Below are 18,131 nucleotides of genomic sequence, written 5' to 3'. Positions count from 1 at the left end.
CACCTCCTCAGAGCCAGTTGTGACTAGTTCAGTTTGTAGGGTTTTTCCACTAAATAACCAAACCTTCCTGCAAACAAATGCCCCAGCACCCAGCCTTAAAAATCCACTTGTCCTCTTATTTGGGCTAAATAAATAAGAATTAAAAACTTAGTATAAATAGTGTACATTTCTATAAATAAACATCAGGGACATGTGAGCTGTTGCAAGATGTAAAACCTTGCAGCCAAGCATTTAAAAAAACCCCAGAAACTGTGAGGTGATAGCTATGCTCAACATGGTTTAGGATTGCGTGTAGGCAAGGGTTTTATATGTGAAAAAAGCTAAAAAGCTCTGTTTTCTCTCTGTTTTCCTACACTGCATGGATGACATCTTTCAGTTTTGTTTAGGAGACACAAAAAGTGGATTTGGAGATCATTTCAGTGAGAGAGATCTTGATCCATTTGTTCAATCAAGCATTTCTCTAGCAGAGATAAAGGTAGGGGAGACCCATGTAATATCCATGGTACTACTGAAATCTGTAGTAACTGCATCCCAAAAATGCCTTTGTACCTGTTCTGTTTTGCTCTGACCAGAACCAAACCTTAACAAATAATAGCATGGAATCCCAGCCATTTCTCAAACAGAGTTTGACTGAAGATTAGAAATCACATCTTTCTTTGCACTGAAGAGTAACATGACATTTAAGGCAGTAATTAGTTGTTTTGGCTTCAATATACATATTGTAAAATAAGTTGCAAGATATGCCATTAGCAAAATAGCTGTGGTTGTTAGAACTGAGCCTGACATACTTTTGTTCCCTTGTGTTGGAGATGGTGTGAGCCCTAGGAGGTGGGCAGTCCTTTTGTAACATTTCCCCCTGGCTTGGCTTAGCTCCGTTTTACAAAGCCTAGCTTTCTGTTTTGCAACAGAAAAATGTAACAGACTAGCTTTTATTGTTCTCTGTAAAAGTGTTCCTGTTTAACTGAAAAGCAGAAAACTAATGTTTTAAGGATCTTTGATTTCCTGAGAAATTTATATGAACAGAGAAATGAATCAGGTTTTCTAGGCATCTTTATACAGGCTGTGGAAATTCTGGAGAACAAACAGAGACCTCACAACTGCGGCTGGAGGAAAGCTTTTATTGCCCTCATCATTAAATGATACAGTGAGTGTAAATGCTGCAAGCACTTATCTACAAACGTATGACAAAAACTGAGCAAGTGCTTTATCCCAGTATGTCTAATTCCTATTTTTCTGCATAAACTTGAAAGGAACTGATTTGTGGAACCTGGAGATTAAGAGTTCAACGTGCAACATCTGAGAATTTTTCTTCTTTTGGGAAAATACTTTCTCTATCAAAGCTTCAGATTTGAGGTTTTGCTCAATTTAAAAATGTGTCTTTAAACAAGGTGATGTATATGATAATTACCATTGGTTTCTCTCTTTAAAAACACAATGTGCAGATTTTCAGACTGTGTCACAGTGCTGGTGGATTTCTTCATTTTCTATATGCACACACCTTATAATTGCTTTTATTCTCATCTGACTTCTTTGTTCAAAACTCCCATGTTCACTTTTAAAAATTATGTTTAATTGTCTCTTAAAGCACTCATCACTTCAGAATAATTAAGTCCTCATTTGTTGGATAAATGAGAGTGGCAACAAATCATTGAAAGTAAAAATGGAAAAATATCTATGAATTTACTGCACAGGAATGCTCCTAATTAAGCCTTAAGTGCGATGACAAAACCCATCTGTGCTTTATATATCAAAAATACCATTGCATCCCTACTCTTCTGCATGCATAACTACTTCCAATCTAAGTATGTTCTTCATTTTGCAATATGGACTTTGGATTAAAATCCATTACTGCTATTGCCTATCCTTGTTTGATATTCAGAAAAAAATTAGGAAAACTAGATTGATATAAAAACACTAGCAATAAAGCGAAATGAGCCCTATGCACTAATGCCAGAAAATTATTTTGGGATTTTTTTTTTTGCTGTTACATCTAATACAGAGCAGGGGAGTCTATATAGGTAAGCAAAGTAAATCCACAATCAATTTGTAACCTTTTCTTAAACAAGCATTTACACCTTCTTTCCTTGGTGCTTGGTTGGAGGTTGCATTCTGTAAATGAAGAAGAGTATGATAAGATAGTACATGTTGCTCTTCAGAAGAAGGATGATGTACACTAAATATGCTGTCCTGTGCAGTAAGTGATCTGGAAGTGTAACATCTGAAAGCATAACATCTGTAATCAAAACATAAGACAGAAAAGTATTGTTTAATGTCAATATTGTACAGCCTCCTAAAAGATGGGTAGAACTGGGACTATGTAGTCAGTTTACTGCTGCAATTACGTTGACAACAGTAAGTTGGCAAGTACAATATCTGACTGTCCTTCGAGTGGGTTTTCACTGCTAATAAGTTCAAGCCCAACTGAACTTCTTAGCACATGCCGCTGGGTTATTATTCCTTGCAAAGGCAAGAACATAATTGTTGTGCTTCCAGCACTTATTACCAGTAGCACCACATTTGTTTGAATCCTTTTGTGTTGGATTTTTTGAACATAGGTGCTCATGATTCTTCCTAAAACCCCATTCAAGCTAAAAAAACAATTGCTTTGTCCGAAGTGCTAGGCAATTGCTAGGCTGACAAAGCATCAGCTGAAGCGTTTAACATTTCACTACTCCAGATATTTAATAAAGTGGCAGTTAATGCGGGCTAATAATCTAGTAGCCCAAACAGCATCTGTAGCATCCTAATAAAACTCCTAATAAAGGTAGGAGATCCCCTTATAATCCCAAACAAAAGTTAGTTCAGAGTAGCAGTGAAGTGTTTTTAAGTGGTAGACTCCAGACTTAAAAGCACTATTTACACTATTTTGAAAGATAATTTTTGTGATGTTCTGAGCATACATTAGCAATAGCTATCTCTTGCACGACATGCACCGCTTTCCCACATTTTAATACATTACATTACCTCTATTAAAAATTGTGCTGCAGTCCCCTTCCTGAGGAGCATTCTTCATAGAATTTACTGGAAAGAGAATTTAAATGCCCTAGTTAGGCTTTTCTTTAATTGAGAAATAGGGGGGCAGTAGAGCAACAAGGAGACGGGAAGTTAGTGCTACACAACAAAAAAGGATGCTTAAGATCAGTTTGAAGCACAGATATTTACAAGTAGGATTCGTTTGCAGAGAGAATTTGAAGAGGAGAAATGCTTGAAGAGAAGTGACTGGCTATTTTGGTGACGATTTTTCTCTAAAATACACCCTTTTAGTTCTTGAAGTAGCAAATTTGTGTTTATTCTTTTTTATGTTGTTTGTATGCATAGATATATGGGCTTAAAGACATCCATATTGCATCTTTAAGTACATCTTCCATCAAAATAAGCTTAAAGCATATTTTTGTCACAATATATTTTGAAGGTTGAAATGTAATGTTTATTTATGGCTATGCTCTCACTCATTAGAGTTACGTGAATTTATAGTAAGTTAAGCAGAGGTAGGTACGGAGAGAACATTTACTTAAACCAATTAGATCACTTTTCTTATACTTATTACCATGATTTAAACAATTTGCATTGAATATAAGTTACTTTTTCTTTAAAGTTGCGTTGTCTTTCAGATTTTGCTTTGCATAATCAATCTTTCCACAATTAAACACCAAATCTTATTCTTACACGTGGTTATAAGTAAGTAATGAGTAAGTCATATATTTAAATTTTGTTCTACATCCTCAGCAACTTCGTTTTTAACTCATTAGTTTTTTATAGCTGTGACTAATGTCAGGGGGTGTCAGAGGGACTTACACCTGTAAGCCATGAAAGGTGTTACTATTTTCACAGTAACTTCTGTAAACTGGAAAGTAACTGATGTGCTTCTGTGCAGACCTTTTGTAGCTATGCTTGTTTACACCTGATGAGGTTCAATAACTGTTATTTTTCTGTTACATAGGCATGCTCACTTGGGGAGCATAGCACAGGCTGAGTTGCTTTTCCTGGGAAAATTTTGGTAGTTTTTCCCGTTGCGTATTGTAGCTATTGCTGTGCCAAGGAGCACAGATGTCTTCTGAAGCAGTAGTAGAAAGCCCTATTTCTCTAATTTTATTGCAAAAAAAAGGATGTCTCTAATGATTCGTAGAACTAAATTTTTAACCTGTTGCATATACCTTGTGATGGTAGTGAATTCTTTTGGTTTTCATGCTCATATTTGCAGTAATATTTCTTGTCTTTGTTGTCTGCTGGTACAGTTAACCAGCTGGCAATTGAGTATTCATCCTCTTCTGTGGGTTGCCAAGCATCACCTTTTACTACATTGTCTGTTATCTCCTTTTCTTCATCAGTCCATGTCACTCGAATAACTTCTGGGTAGAATTTCTCAATAAGACAAACATACATTATCTGATTTTCATGTTTTTTCTGCAGGATTTCCGAGTTTGCTGGTGGAGAGCTTCCTTTGTCTGGATTGGTTATGGAAGGAAGAAAATTAAAAAAACACAGATTTGAAAGATCAATATTATGCAGCAAATAAATACACAGCCACAAAATACAAATTCTGAAGAACAACAAAATAAATGCCTTATTAACAGGTGTTAAAATGCCCATAACAAATGTGAATGCTCTTTTGAGAAACATTGAAAAACTGAAATACTGTTGAAGATATTAATAGCTATTAAGCTCTCTTGAAACTGAATTGGAAAATTCCAGGCAGCTACATGACAGCCTGTATACACACAACCTTCCAAGCAGTACTGCTGTCAGTGCAGTATCTGCTCCAGTCTTGACAATTATTAAGTAACAGTAATATTTTCTGAAAGATATTTGTTCATTTATTCAGTAAAAGTAATTTCATATTGCTTTATAATATTTGTGCAAAAACAAGTACATGAAAGTTTTGTCTACAGAATATTAAAGGTAGATAACTTGTCTTTCAAATCTTTGCAGTTTTATGTCCCCAGTGTAAGTCCCCACTGCTAATTAATAAACATCTGCTATATCTAATTAAATTTTAAAAGCCAGTATTACTTTTGTGATTTTTTTGGGGGGGGGGGAAGGGCAACAAAAATTTATTATTGCCTTTTTATTTTAAGGCATTCCATGTTTTTGCCAGGTGAAGATCTTTATCAAGACAGGAAAAAGGAATCACAAAATGCCCTGGACACCAAAGTTTGGCAATGCCATTCCTTTAATACTAGATCAGTTTAAATGATTTAATTAACACATCTGAAACAGAAAAACCAAAACTAAATAAAGCAGAAGAATATGCTATATCTAGATAACATTTCTACATCTAAGCAGTATATCTAAGGCATCCCAGGGTTGTTGTAGGTGATGTGCTTTGTATGCTCAGTATGAACATACATGAATATATTTTGAATTAAAAATGAGCTGTTTCCACAAGTTAACTGTAGGTAATCTCTGTTTCATTTGCCTCTCTGGATTAAGCCTTATGTTATTAGGAAGAGTCAAAATCATCCAGATTTTGTCCACACAGAGATGACATTTTGATATTATTTAAGTGGATAGTAAATTTTAGAATCTGCTTTAGTTCAACGTGAGCTTCTGCAGTGACTGCATAGGCAGTCCTTGCAGGCGATCATTTTTTTCTATGCTTAACTGCAAGTGAAGATTGGATACAGTTTTCAAAATTGACTTTCATAGAAAGAACTGCTTAATACTATTTTTTTAAGGCAGCAGAGACATTTTAGGTGTTCATCTCCCTACACCGGTTTTTGTCTTTAGATTCCTATGTAAATCTCTGCTACTGAATTTGAACAAGTGGATGCACAGGTTTACATTGTGGTCTGACTGAGTGGTGCAGCGGTGCACTGGGAGAAAGCATATTAATATAAAAATGCATTTTGTCAAAAAGCTTCCACCTTTCTTTAAATGATCTGGCTATTCTAGAGCAATTTCTACATTGTATCTCCCCTAAAACAACTCAGTGATTTTTTGAAGTATTTCAGACTCGGTGTTTAAAAACAAAGATGACATTTCTACCTTCAAAAGGATAACCCTTTTATTTCAGAGATTTGTCAGTGAAATGACGATGTGGACAGTGTTCTGTTATATCAGCAGGAAAATTGTGAACAATATTATGGTTCTCTAACATTAACTTAGGAATTAATTTCATATTCTTTATGCATCAGTTCTCCCACGGACGGAAGATTAAAGTAATTTCTAAAATTATTATTTGTTCCAGAGTTATATGTGTTCAGAAGACCATGAAGTAGCTCTTGTCCCAATGACATTGCACTCTGCAAAGCCTCAAAGCTTAGTAAGTTGTCCTGATTAATTCCATCAGGCTAAAATATAATTGCCTAGTTTGACATTATTCTCCTGGATTGTCAAGTCTAAACAGAGAAGTGAGAGAGATGCTTCCAGCTGCTTAGAGACTTCTGTTAAGATAGAATAATTTCCACCTCTGGAATTGCCAATATCTTTCCATTTGCCATAAAAAGACCCTAGATGCTTAGCTTAAATAAAACACATAAATCATACCACTGTACTGAGGGAATGTGCTGAGTACATTGCTTGAATAACTCCAGTTGTGTATGTGCATGTACATACAGAGGTAAGTGGATGACAGTGGAGAACTGAAAGAATTAAGTTTTGCACATATATACGTTTGCATGTGAGAAAAATATCTTTGTAGGTATGTTTCTGAAAAAAAAAAAGGATGAAGACTTGTAGAATTGGCTGTAGGCTTTGATGTAATTTCAGTCTGATCTGTAAAGTCGTTGAAGTCAACAAGACAGTTTACCTGGCTTTTTTGGGCAAATTATCTGATTCTTTCTAAAGAATTTTACAGTAATGAACTTTAAACTTCACTGTCATTTTTGGTTTAGTTAAACATTCAAAAATGTTGCTGTTTACCTTGTTAAACAATTTTTGAAGGCAGGTTTTAAGAGGTATATAGCTCTTACTTTTTCAAATAATATATAAGCATGAACACATATTTCTTAAGCTAAAATCTGTCTTTTCTCTCTTGTAACAATGGAATGGGACTGCAAAACATTATGCAAATAAAATTCTGGTGTTAGGTTTGTAATAAATGAGTTATTAAAAATTTAAGTTCAAAATAGATGTTTTTATAGATTAGCTGTCAAAAGTTTTCTTAATGAAACTCCTCTACGGTTTCCTTATAAGTATCTATAAATACAATTTATAAATAATGTCACTGTGTTCTTAAGCTGAAATTTTAATTCTTATTACTTGGATGATCCTACAAAATGGAGTAATTTTTGTCCAATGCTCAAAGCTCCTCTATTCCCCTTCAAGCCAGGGGGAGCTGAGGGCATTCAGTACACTCAGCTCATAAACAGCATTCTTGTCCTGCTTGATGGAGATTTCAGGTATATTAATTGGTAATAATGTGTGTAGTCCCTATGGTGAGCCTCCCCAGGTACCTTAAAAATCCATCTGACTCCTTCCAAAGCTTTCCCGTTACAGGACTTTAAAAACATAAGATTTTGAAAACACTTACTGGAGACGATAAGTTTTGTGCCAGAACTAAATAGCAAATACCATCCCACAATGGTACATTCCATTAAAGAAACTGCTGTCTGAAGGATAGAATGCCATCCAGAGGGATCTGGACAAGCTCAAGAAGTGGGCCCATGGGAATCTCATGAAGTTTAATAAGACCAAGTGCAAGGTGCTGGACTTGTGTTAGGGTAACCCCCAGTATCAATACAGGCTGGGGGATGAACAGATCAAGGGCAGACCTACCGAGAAGGATCCGGGGGTGCTGATGGATGAGGGGCTGGACATGAGCCAGCAATGTGCACTTGCAGCCCAGAAAGTGAATTGTGTCCTGGGCTGCATTAAAAGCAGCATGCCCAGCAGGTTGAGGGAGGCGATTCTGTCCCTCTAAGCCACTCTGGTGAGACCCCACCCATAGTGCTGTGTCCAGCTCTGGAGTCCTCAGCACTGAAAGGACATGGACCTGTAGGAGCGAGTCCAAAGGAGGGCCACCAGGATGATTACAGGGGTGGAGCACCACTCCTATGAGGAAAGGCTGAGAGAACTGAGATTGTTCAGGCTGGAGAAGAGAAGGCTTCAGGGTGACCTAATTGCAGCCTTCCAGTGCCTGAAGGGATTCCACAAGAAAGATGGAGAGGGACTTTTACTACAGTATGTAGTGAAAGGACAAGAGGGAATAGATCCAAACTAAAAGAGAGTAGGTATAGATTAGATAGTAGAAAAAAATTCTTTACTGTGAGAATAATGAGGCACTGGAACAGGTTGTCCAGAGAAGCTGTGGATGCCCCATCTCTGGAAGTGTTTAAGGCCAGGTTGGACGGAACTCTGAGCAACCTGGTCTAGTGAAAGGTGTTCCTGCCCACGACTCAGGGTTTGAACTAGGTGATCTTTAAGGTCCCTCCCAGCCCAGGCCATTCTATGATTCTATGATTTTGGCTGGAAAAGTACCATGTTTAACAACCATCATACAAACAGTAGGAGTCTATTTGGCTACACGAATGCAGAATGTTTGGATTTAGTCTCAGCTAATGATACCATTCCCAAAAAACCTTATCCTAAGTCCTAGTTTTCTCAATTCCTTAATGATCTTAAGTGTGAAGTAACTACAACCCTCTTACTCTATTAATGATTCAGAATCCTTGTCCTCATAGAGACAAAATCCTACAGAATTAGAGTGATGCTTGAAAATATATTAAACTGTAGATACAAAAAGCATGGCAATTACTTGATTAATAAGGTAAGGATTTTCACTAAAACCAACATGCCAGAGATGTTTCCATTGAACTATAGGTATGATTTACTTAGTCTTTCTGACATAAATCATTAGAACCAATCTTTGCTTGATATACTAACATAAGTTTATGTATTTAACCAGGCTTAAAACATTTGGTAGCAGTAGTTCCTCTGCTCTGTTTCTGTGTAGTTGTTTACTTCAGGATTATGGCATTTTAAGCACATCTAGTGGGGGAAAAAAATATTTTTTTCTTCCACCTTCCATTAAAATAAGTGTCTCTGCAGGAAAGGTAAAAAAGGGATCATTTCTTCATTAAGCAATTATTAAGCAGTAATTCAGCATAACTAATACTGAATAATTAATTAAGTTAATTTGTTATTAACTTAATAACTTTGCTATCAAGTAGTTATTAAGCAATGAGAAGAGTATTTGGAGGCATTAATTTATTTCTACTGCCAAAGCGCAGCATATGTGAAAAATAATTACGGACAAGTTATTTCACTTTTGCTAGCCTAACTAAAAAAAAATTTTTGCAATGACCATTGCATACTGCTCTTTGTATCTGTATTAAGATGAGGTTTTCTTTTTTAATGCTTAATTCACAGCTGCTTGATTCCCTGCTAATTCCTTCAGTACAGCTGGAGGAAAGAACAAGGGGTCTGGAAACTATTACATACCTTTTTCCACCAGATTCTAGGAGAACTAACTATGATCAAAACTGGCTCAAAATAGCTCTTTTCCAGATATATTTGTGATCCTAAATGACTGCATTGCAAATACCACAAGGCTCAATGTAGGAATGTCACCCGTGTAAGGATGGTGCCAAGTCTGAGACAGTATAATACATCTATATGACCACTCCAAGTTCCTATAGCTTATTGTATGAATTGTATGAATATAACATACAACTTACCTGACACAACGAGTTTTGTACCTGAGCCAAACACCTTGTTGTAATAACCAATCACAGTGAATAAAGTCTTTACAATATCAGTGCAGCTCTGTTGTGTTTACATGGGTAAATAGAATTCTTTAAAGAAAATCAGATTTGCTATATAATCAATTTTTAGACCCCAGTGAAGTAAAAAAAGGAGCACTCACCTAAAATAAAGTAAAAAAAAAAAAGTGTAATTTTTTGAGGGCAGGTATGTTGTTAAATTGACAGGATTCATTTCAACTAATTTGAATTTTCTCAAAGTGTAGGTGGATGATGCAGATTGAGCGCCTTGGCTCCATCTCTGCTTTCTGGAAAGGGGCATCATCAGCAGAAGATCTATTTGATCAGATATTGGTGAAGTAATTTGCTCCTTATACACCCCCATAAAATCAGACCTAGAACTGGTGAGCATTATGCAGAGATCTACATAGCATGAGACTACCAGCCAATATTTTTGTTGTCCATAACATGAAGCAAGACCCTGCATTGATTGGAATCAAAACTCCCACTAACCAGATATACCAGTGGGTCAAAATTAGGCAAACAGTTTTCATCTCAGATGCTTAGCTGAGCCAAATCCCAGGCAAGCATCAGAGCACCTGAAGTTTACTTGAAGCAAAATAGTTCTGATAATTATGCCAGAATATTTTGAACTTGGCATTCTTCCTTAATAGCAGTAATAACTGATAGTAAGTAGTTTCTGCAAAAGCTAGGAAGAGAGAGCAGCCTGTCAACTATGCCTACTTTAAAACTGTTTTGGGCATGCCTCAGATAACACTTTCATTTGGTATAGTCAGATACTGTCCTAAAGGAAGATGTTTTGCTTTTCAAAGAATATGGGTAGCACAAAGGTTGGATACATTTCTTTCAGAATGAATTAGGAATATCACAAAAGTTGAATGTGCATACTTAGAGACAAAAACACCTTTCTATTCTCCAAATGCTTTCTTTGCTATATTTAAATTCATCTTTGCAAAGAAAATAATACTGGGGTTAGTATACATCTATGCTGCAATAGCTGTTGTATTTCCCCCATTTCAATACAGAAATACAAAACAATTACATTGTGTTCTGCAAATGGAAATGCTATTTGCAGGGGGAAATCCTGCAAAGAATTCAGAAGGATTAAATCTAGAGGGAATTAAAATAGCAGAGCACTTCATGCCAGCCAATATCTAACTGTATTGTGAAGCATTTCAGAAGTAGTTAAGTTTTATATTTTGTACTTACTTGAAACAATAAGCTCAGTTCCACTTCCAAATATTTTGACATCAGGATCCCCCACTCTGATAATGCTTAGCAATATCTCCTGCGCTGCACTTTTCTTGCATAGGCTACAGAAAAAGTCTCTCTGACCCAGTGCAATAGCTGAATTTTCAACATTTACTAGAGTACCATTTTTAGAAATACTTCAAGTTTTGTAATGAGTAAAAAGTTCAGAAAAATTTTTCTCAAAATCATGGATAGATAACATTTTAAATTTCCCTGTAACTCTCCTCAGCTGTTTGCAATTTGACTTATAGTCACCTTGATAACGTCATGTATTTTCTGAGCAACATACTGTAGGCATTGTTATATACTTTATACTGAAACCAGCATTCATCCTATTGATTGCATAGCTTCACCACAATTAAGAATAATACAAATGCACAAGTAACAAAATTACTTTCAGTAGGGCCAGGAACTAGTTATTTATTACATTCAGGGAATTTTTCTTCCCAGTCAGTTTAGACTGGACAACTTCTATCAATCAAAACCTTTTTGCATCTCACACTTGCTGTTCTGAGAGTAAACCGTCAAGAAGATTCCCAAACCAGAAATTAATCCATTGCAATATTTAAATTTTTACCCCTCCTTATTTTTCCATTCCCCCATCCTTTATATATATTCAGCACTTGTTCTAGAGGTAATCTATATTAACGAGGTTGATATATTTATTGATCATCAACCCACCCAACTGAGGCACAATGCACAGTTAACAAAAACCCACAATTTATCAGGGAGAAATTAATTTTCCTACAGTCTTTCATTTTTAATTGTCTGAGAATCTGAATGATTCTGTGAAAATGATAATGGTACTTACTAGAGACAATAAGCTTTGTTCCCATGCCAAAGTATTTGATCCAGGTGCTCCACACCATGTTTTGACTTTGCAATAAGCTACCATGCTCTCTTGACATACCATTGATGAAGAAAATCCCATTTTTTTTCCCCATTATCCCTGGGAGTCTGCATGAAGGCCTGGCCCTTGGCTGTTGTCAGGAATTTCAGACTTGTATCTGGATGTTCAGCTGACGTCTAAAGCCTTCAGAGCAAATCTCTTTCCTGAAGTGTTGCAAATTTGTAAGATAACCCCTCCTCTTAATGCCTTAGAATTAGATGAAGGTTCTTCTTCAATTTTAGACACACAAATAGGTACACAGAGATCTGCATGTAAAAATCCACATACCTTCAGGTGAAAATCCAGCTCTTTCCCAAAGCGTTACACCCCTTCTCACTTGCAATTAAGTGACACCAAGTACTACTAGCATGGAGTTCATTTTTCTTTGTCTGAATACAGTTCAGCAGAGGGAAAGGAGGGAGAGAGAGCATCAAAAGCATTGTGAAGGTGTCTGTATGCTGCAGGTTGTGTTTTCTGCCCTCAGGACATGGTTATTGCCTGCCCATCTCTTGGAATCCCTCCAGACTCTGCTACAGCAACTCACTGGCAGCTTTTCATATACTAGCTGGTGGGAGAAGGACGCTTTTGTGCAGAGGTTTCTTATAAAACAGTCTAAGATAACATCAGAGGAGTTACCACTTCTGCCAATCAAACAGCCTGCATGCTTAGTTTGGCATTTAAAATAAACTGAGTTAGAGTATTTCTGAGATCTCTTGTGGCATACTGACTGCAAAGCTATGTTGAGAAATTACTATTTGAGGCTAGAGGGAGGAACTAGAGGGTGAAGGTCTTTCAGCTGAAGTAGGTGTAAAAAAAAGCAGTGGTCTACACTGAAGTCTTCTGGACAGGAACATCCTAATCACAATACAAAGCAAGGGCAGGAATGACGTAGACAGAGAATGGTGCCAACCGGTGCTTTTCCTGCCACGTCCTTAGACACACAGTGAAGGAGACCACCACCATATCACCTGCAGTTGCAGGCGCTATGGGATTTATGTTGATGACAGTGAGTAGCTGGAAGGTCTTATTTGAAGAATCAAAGTGAAACACTTCATATTGCAGATAGCTTGTCAACTCCCCTGTATGATCTGGGCTTGTAAGTATGAGCAGTATAAAACTGACTTACAGTCATTTGGAGACCTAATACACATTTGAAATTATGTCACTTTTTCATCCCATCAGACTAATATTCTTTAAGGAGTTGCACTTCAATGAACCAGGAGAGAAGACTTTCAGGGTCTCACAGTAAAAGGAGACTATGAGGGAGAGGCTTGATGGTAGAGCAAAAGCTCTATGGATTGATTTCTCAGGCATTACGGTCAGCATGCACCTTGAGGTAGTAAGTAGGATGGATGCATTGCATATGAAACACAAGTAGGAAAAGTTGGTTTTAACTATGGAAAGCCTTGTTTGTTTTCTCCTAACTTTGCTAACTCTGTCTCCAATCTTTTGGATGATTCAGATCCAACACCAGTGAAACACAGATAGTGATAAGCAAGAACATGGGGAAAGGGAATGATACAGCTCCCAAAAAAGAGAACAAAAATGCCCACCTCCAGATCTCAGTCAATAAATAGAAAATCTTCCTCCTCTGACAACTGCTGACTTGCAAATTAAAAGAACTCTCCTTTTCCTTTGCTTAAAATTTTTAAGAACCTTCAGGCTAAAGCTCTCTATTTCAATTTTCTTTGTCAGGCCAAATTCTTTGAAGAGCCACAGTACAACATGCTAGCCCATTTTCAGGAACAACAATATGGAAAAATGCCCTTTTCCATTAAATAAACCCTTACAACCAGATCACTGATATGACTGAGTGATAAGGAGAAGAATCTGGAATGGAGAGGATGGATTAGGTATTGAACCTTTACTGTTCCATTTGCCCTTGCTAAGTCAAAATCTTGAGCTTTCGACAGCTGATGCTTTCAAGGCATCAGTCAGCACTGACTGTATCCTGTTATTCCACAGCCTGCATCTGCACCAGATGGTTCATCCACACCAAAGGAAGCACACCGGGATCTTTCAAGTTATTTGTTGTTGAGACGCTGAGGGAGTCTCTGATGTCTGAATTTCTACTACAGTGACTGTAACAGTGGGGGCAATAGTCAGTAGCAATGTCATCTGGAACGACATCGTCTATTGTAAGAACACACAGTTTCTGGTTAGAATTGTTTTCAGTCATGTACCTGTATGCCTGGAAGCCATCATTTACTACTTTTACACCTGAGAAGCAGAAAATCCTATCTGAAGCTTTTTTTGCCTTCTTTTGATAACAAACATTGTCATGGTGGTGTGACCAAAATCTTTAGAGTTGCCTTTAAAACGACATTCCAGGCGTACACTTCCTTTAGACTTGGTGACAGACAGAGAGCTCTCCATGGGAATTTCTTGCACAAAGCCACCTAGGAAAAAAGAGGAGAAGTTCTGTCATTAACCAGAATTCAGGGATTTGGGAAGATGCCTGTTAGCACAGTCATGGGTGCTGTTAGAGACTGAAAGAGTTAATGACTTACACATTCTAAGATCACCAAAAGAATTTCACACACTGAAAAGATGCAACAAAGCCCACCCCTCCCTGAATACTGCCAAAGGACCTTCAGATCAGATAAGTGGGTGCCACTGTCCAACTCTCCTGGGTGCAGATGCACACCTGACACTACAAACTGGATTTCCAGGTAAGGAAAGAGGCTAAGAGGCAAATCCTGCAAGGTGTGAGAAATCCCTCTTATCATGCCAATGTCCTCCCTTTACATGATAACTCTGCGCATCTAGCCTGGGCTATGCATCTCAAATGTCAGACCATGATGGACCATGATTGATGCTGTAGCTGCAACTGTCTTAGGCGATGTTGAAGACTCAGTGACATGTCCCATGACACTATCCACTGAAAAACTCCCCACCCTGGGGATGCCACAAGGTGTTCCCACCTGAGCTAGAAGTGTGTAATAACTCATAACATCTTTCAGTTTTGTTGGGGGCTTCCCCCAGCCCCAACAGAGCAAGATCATCACTTCAATCAACAAACGTTGAAGGTGCAACTACCAACTTTCATCGCTGGATATAGTGGACAGTGACTGTACATATCTTTCCACCCTTATCCTTTCTTTCCCTTTCTCTCCCTTATGCATTTCCTTAAGTGTTATCTTTATGTTTTAATAATGCCATATTGCTATGCTTTAATATTGCTATGCTTTAATAGTGCTATATTCCTATGCTCTAATGTTGCTATATTGCTATAGATGATAACACCCAGAACAGCTTGTTTACCTTTGCAACAAAATTGTTCCAAAACAAACCCTACATGCATGTGTTTACAAACACTGATTATTCGATGTTATTTCACCCTAATCCACCCCAAGGGATTTATTAATAAGAACCTGGGTTGTCCTCCCCTTTCTGGGGCGAGTCGCAAGAGGTGCCTTTGAGGAAAGGAAGGAAAATAAGGAATGACTTCCAAGACCAAGCAGCTATGGCTACAAGCATGTTTACTTGCCATGCTTTGCTGTTGTTGAGAAAGAGAAGGAAGCCAGCCCTGGAGCAGAGTGAGCAATGCCACGTGGGAGGAAGAGTGGACTTGGGTGTCAGCTAGTGACCCTGTGCATCAAGCCAGAGGGAAGGGAAAGGAAGGGAAGGGAAGGGAAGGGAAGGGAAGGGAAGGGAAGGGAAGGGAAGGGAAGGGAAGGGAAGGGAAGGGAAGGGAAGGGAAGGGAAGGGAAGGGAAGGGAAGGGAAGGGAAGGGAAGGGAAACCACTGGAAATGGGACTCTTAATGGTCCACATCACTTTCACTATCATATAATGGGTATAGTGATGACACATGTTCTGATGAGGATGAGATCTGCTTCATAAAGCTTTCCAGACCATGACAGGACCACAAGGGAAGGTTTCTTGAGAAAAACAGCAATGTTGCCTGCACCACTGCAAGTGCGGAAGTGCTGGATGCGGCAAGCCACTGCATACAGAAGGCAGAAAACAACAACAAAAAAGTATTCACTGAACTAAGAGAAAACTTTGGAAAGCTGCCATGAGAGTCTATGAACAGAGACAGGATGTGGCATTACCAATTTCTGGCTGAGAGTTGTGCATCACACCATTGACTAGCCCTAATGATAACAACAGGATACAGTGAAATATGCCATCCATAGGGATGTGGACAGACTTGAGAAATGCACCCAGGAGAACAGTATGAGGTTCAACAACTCCAAGTGCAAGGTGCTTATCTGGGTCAGGGCAATCCCAGACATGAGTCCAGACTGGGAGAAAAACGTTTTGAGAGCAGACCTGCAGAAAGACTTGGGGTTTCTGATGGACCAATGGCTGGATATACCCAGCAATGTGCACTTGCAGCCCAGAAGGCCAACCACATCCTGTGCTATGAAAACTGCATCCTGTGCTGTATCTAAAGAGGGGTGGCCAGCAAGTCAAGGTGCCACGGTCTGAGGGGAAGGAAAAGGACCGAGACAGCAATAAGGGTCACAACACAAGGTAGAAGGTTGAAGCTATCTCTCTTTATTGAGGGTGAACATGGGTTTATATAGGGTTTGGGTAGAAGGTGCCGGAAAACTGGGAGGAGCATAGGATAGACAACCAGGGGAACAAATGAAGGAGAGAACTTGGGAGAAGAGGGAGGAATTTGGGAGGAGCTGGGGAAGACCGAGGACCAATGGGAGCTCACTCCACACTGCGGCATATTCCAGCCAATCAGAGGGAGGAGCAGGGAAGCAGGGAGCAAAAAACTCAGGGTAAGCCTGGACATGCCCAAACAATGCACATGAGTGGGGTGTTATATTAACAGTTTTTAAATCCCATTGAAACTTTGAAAGTCCATACAATAAATTCTTCTCAACCATCATAAATTCTTCTCCATGCTCGAAATCTTTCCCAGTCCGATTCTGTGTCCTCCACATTAAGGGAGGTGATTCTCCTCCTCTACTCAGCCGTTGCGAGACCTCAACTGCAATGTTGCGACCAGGTCTAGAGTCCTCAGCACAAGAAAGACATGGACCTGCTGCAATGGGTCCAGAGGCTGCAAACATGCTCAGAGGGCTGGAGCATCTCTTCTATGAAAACAGGCTGAGGGAGCTGGGGTTGTTCAGCCCGGAGAAGGCTCAGGGAAGACCTCATTGCAGCCTTCCCGTACTTGAAGGGGGGTTACAAAAAAGAGGAAGAGTGGCTTTTTACACAGGCAGATAGTGATAGGACAAGGGGGAACTGTTTTGAACTTGAGAGGAGTTTTAGATTAGATGTTAGGAAGAAATTCTTTACTGTGCAAGTTGTGAGGCACTGGAATAGACAGCCCAGAGAAGCTGTGGATATCTCTTCCCTGGAAGTGTTTAAGTCCAGGCTGGATATCTGTAGAAAAAAGGTCCCTCACTCTGCACTGTTTGCGGCAAATGAATCCATGGGAGGCAGACTTTTTCCAGGAAGAACTCTCTTGTAACTTTATTACTCCATTTCTATATACAGACTCTCTACCAAGCCTGTGTCCGAGCTCTCCAACCAGCAAGATGTTTCCTTATCTCCCCACATATCACACTCTGTGACTGCTTCCAGCCGCAGAGAACAACCATGCTTCAAGTGGCTTTTCAGCTTGACCTTGTGATTCTTTTCACATACACACTAATCTTAGCTCTGGCTCTCTGAGAACCACAATATTTTTGCTTTAGTATTTCCTTCTTCTTTTATCATCCAGGTGGCTGGTGTTGTCCATCCAGCTGCTCCTACAGATATCGTCCTGAGCAACCTGATCAAGTGGAAGATGCCCCTGTCTATGGTGGGGGGGTGGGAACTGGACAATCTTTAAGTTCCCTTTCTACCCAAGCCATTCTATTAGTATATGATTATGTGATTATATGAAATCACTGAGCACTTGCCTGCTTAAACTTTGCATTTAAGACTTTAAAGACATGAGGCTACTGGTGTGTAGTGTTTATTCACACCTAGCTTGATACTTCTGAAGTCCCATTGCTCATACTGTGTGATGCCCCAGCATCCAATTACACCTCTCATCAGGAAAAGAAAAGCTGAAGAGTAGGCACACACTTGGCTATAGTCACAAGCAAAAACTATTCCTCTTACGGTTTTCTGTGAAATGCTTGCTGTGCTCAGGGCCATGTACTAACTTCATGCAAATTTGAAGTGAGTCCATCAAACTTGACAGTTTCAGCAAATATCCTTCTTCAAATAAAATGATGTTTATTCTATTTGTCTTAACATGAAATGAAAGAAGGCAATGATTATATGCAGCACGTTATCAGCTGTGGTAGAAAAGAGACTGTAAATCTCTAATTTAAATTGGTCTGTGTGGGATTTTGTGGCATCAGAATTAGGTAA

General features: G+C 38.7%; 1 protein-coding gene across 1 annotated transcript in view; it reads right to left on the bottom strand.

The window, feature by feature from the left end:
- Positions 1–604: 604 nt before the first annotated feature.
- LOC113964073 (immunoglobulin kappa light chain) overlaps positions 605–18,131 on the bottom strand; it is a 23,176-nt gene continuing 5,649 nt past the window's right edge. The window contains exons 4-7 of the mRNA XM_027675885.1: positions 9,618–9,667; positions 4,155–4,445; positions 2,965–3,021; positions 605–2,233 (exon numbers count right to left, since the gene is read on the bottom strand). Coding sequence (XP_027531686.1) covers positions 2,070–2,233; positions 2,965–3,021; positions 4,155–4,445; positions 9,618–9,667 — 562 coding nt within the window. The 3' untranslated portion in view covers positions 605–2,069. The remainder of the gene's footprint in view (positions 2,234–2,964; positions 3,022–4,154; positions 4,446–9,617; positions 9,668–18,131) is intronic.

This window comes from Neopelma chrysocephalum, unplaced genomic scaffold (assembly GCF_003984885.1).
Source record: "Neopelma chrysocephalum unplaced genomic scaffold, ASM398488v2 Primary Assembly neopelma1_26, whole genome shotgun sequence".
In the NCBI taxonomy this organism is placed as follows: Eukaryota; Metazoa; Chordata; class Aves; order Passeriformes; family Pipridae; genus Neopelma; species Neopelma chrysocephalum.
Note: the sequence above shows the minus strand (reverse complement) of the source record. Positions and strands in the feature narration are given on the sequence as shown.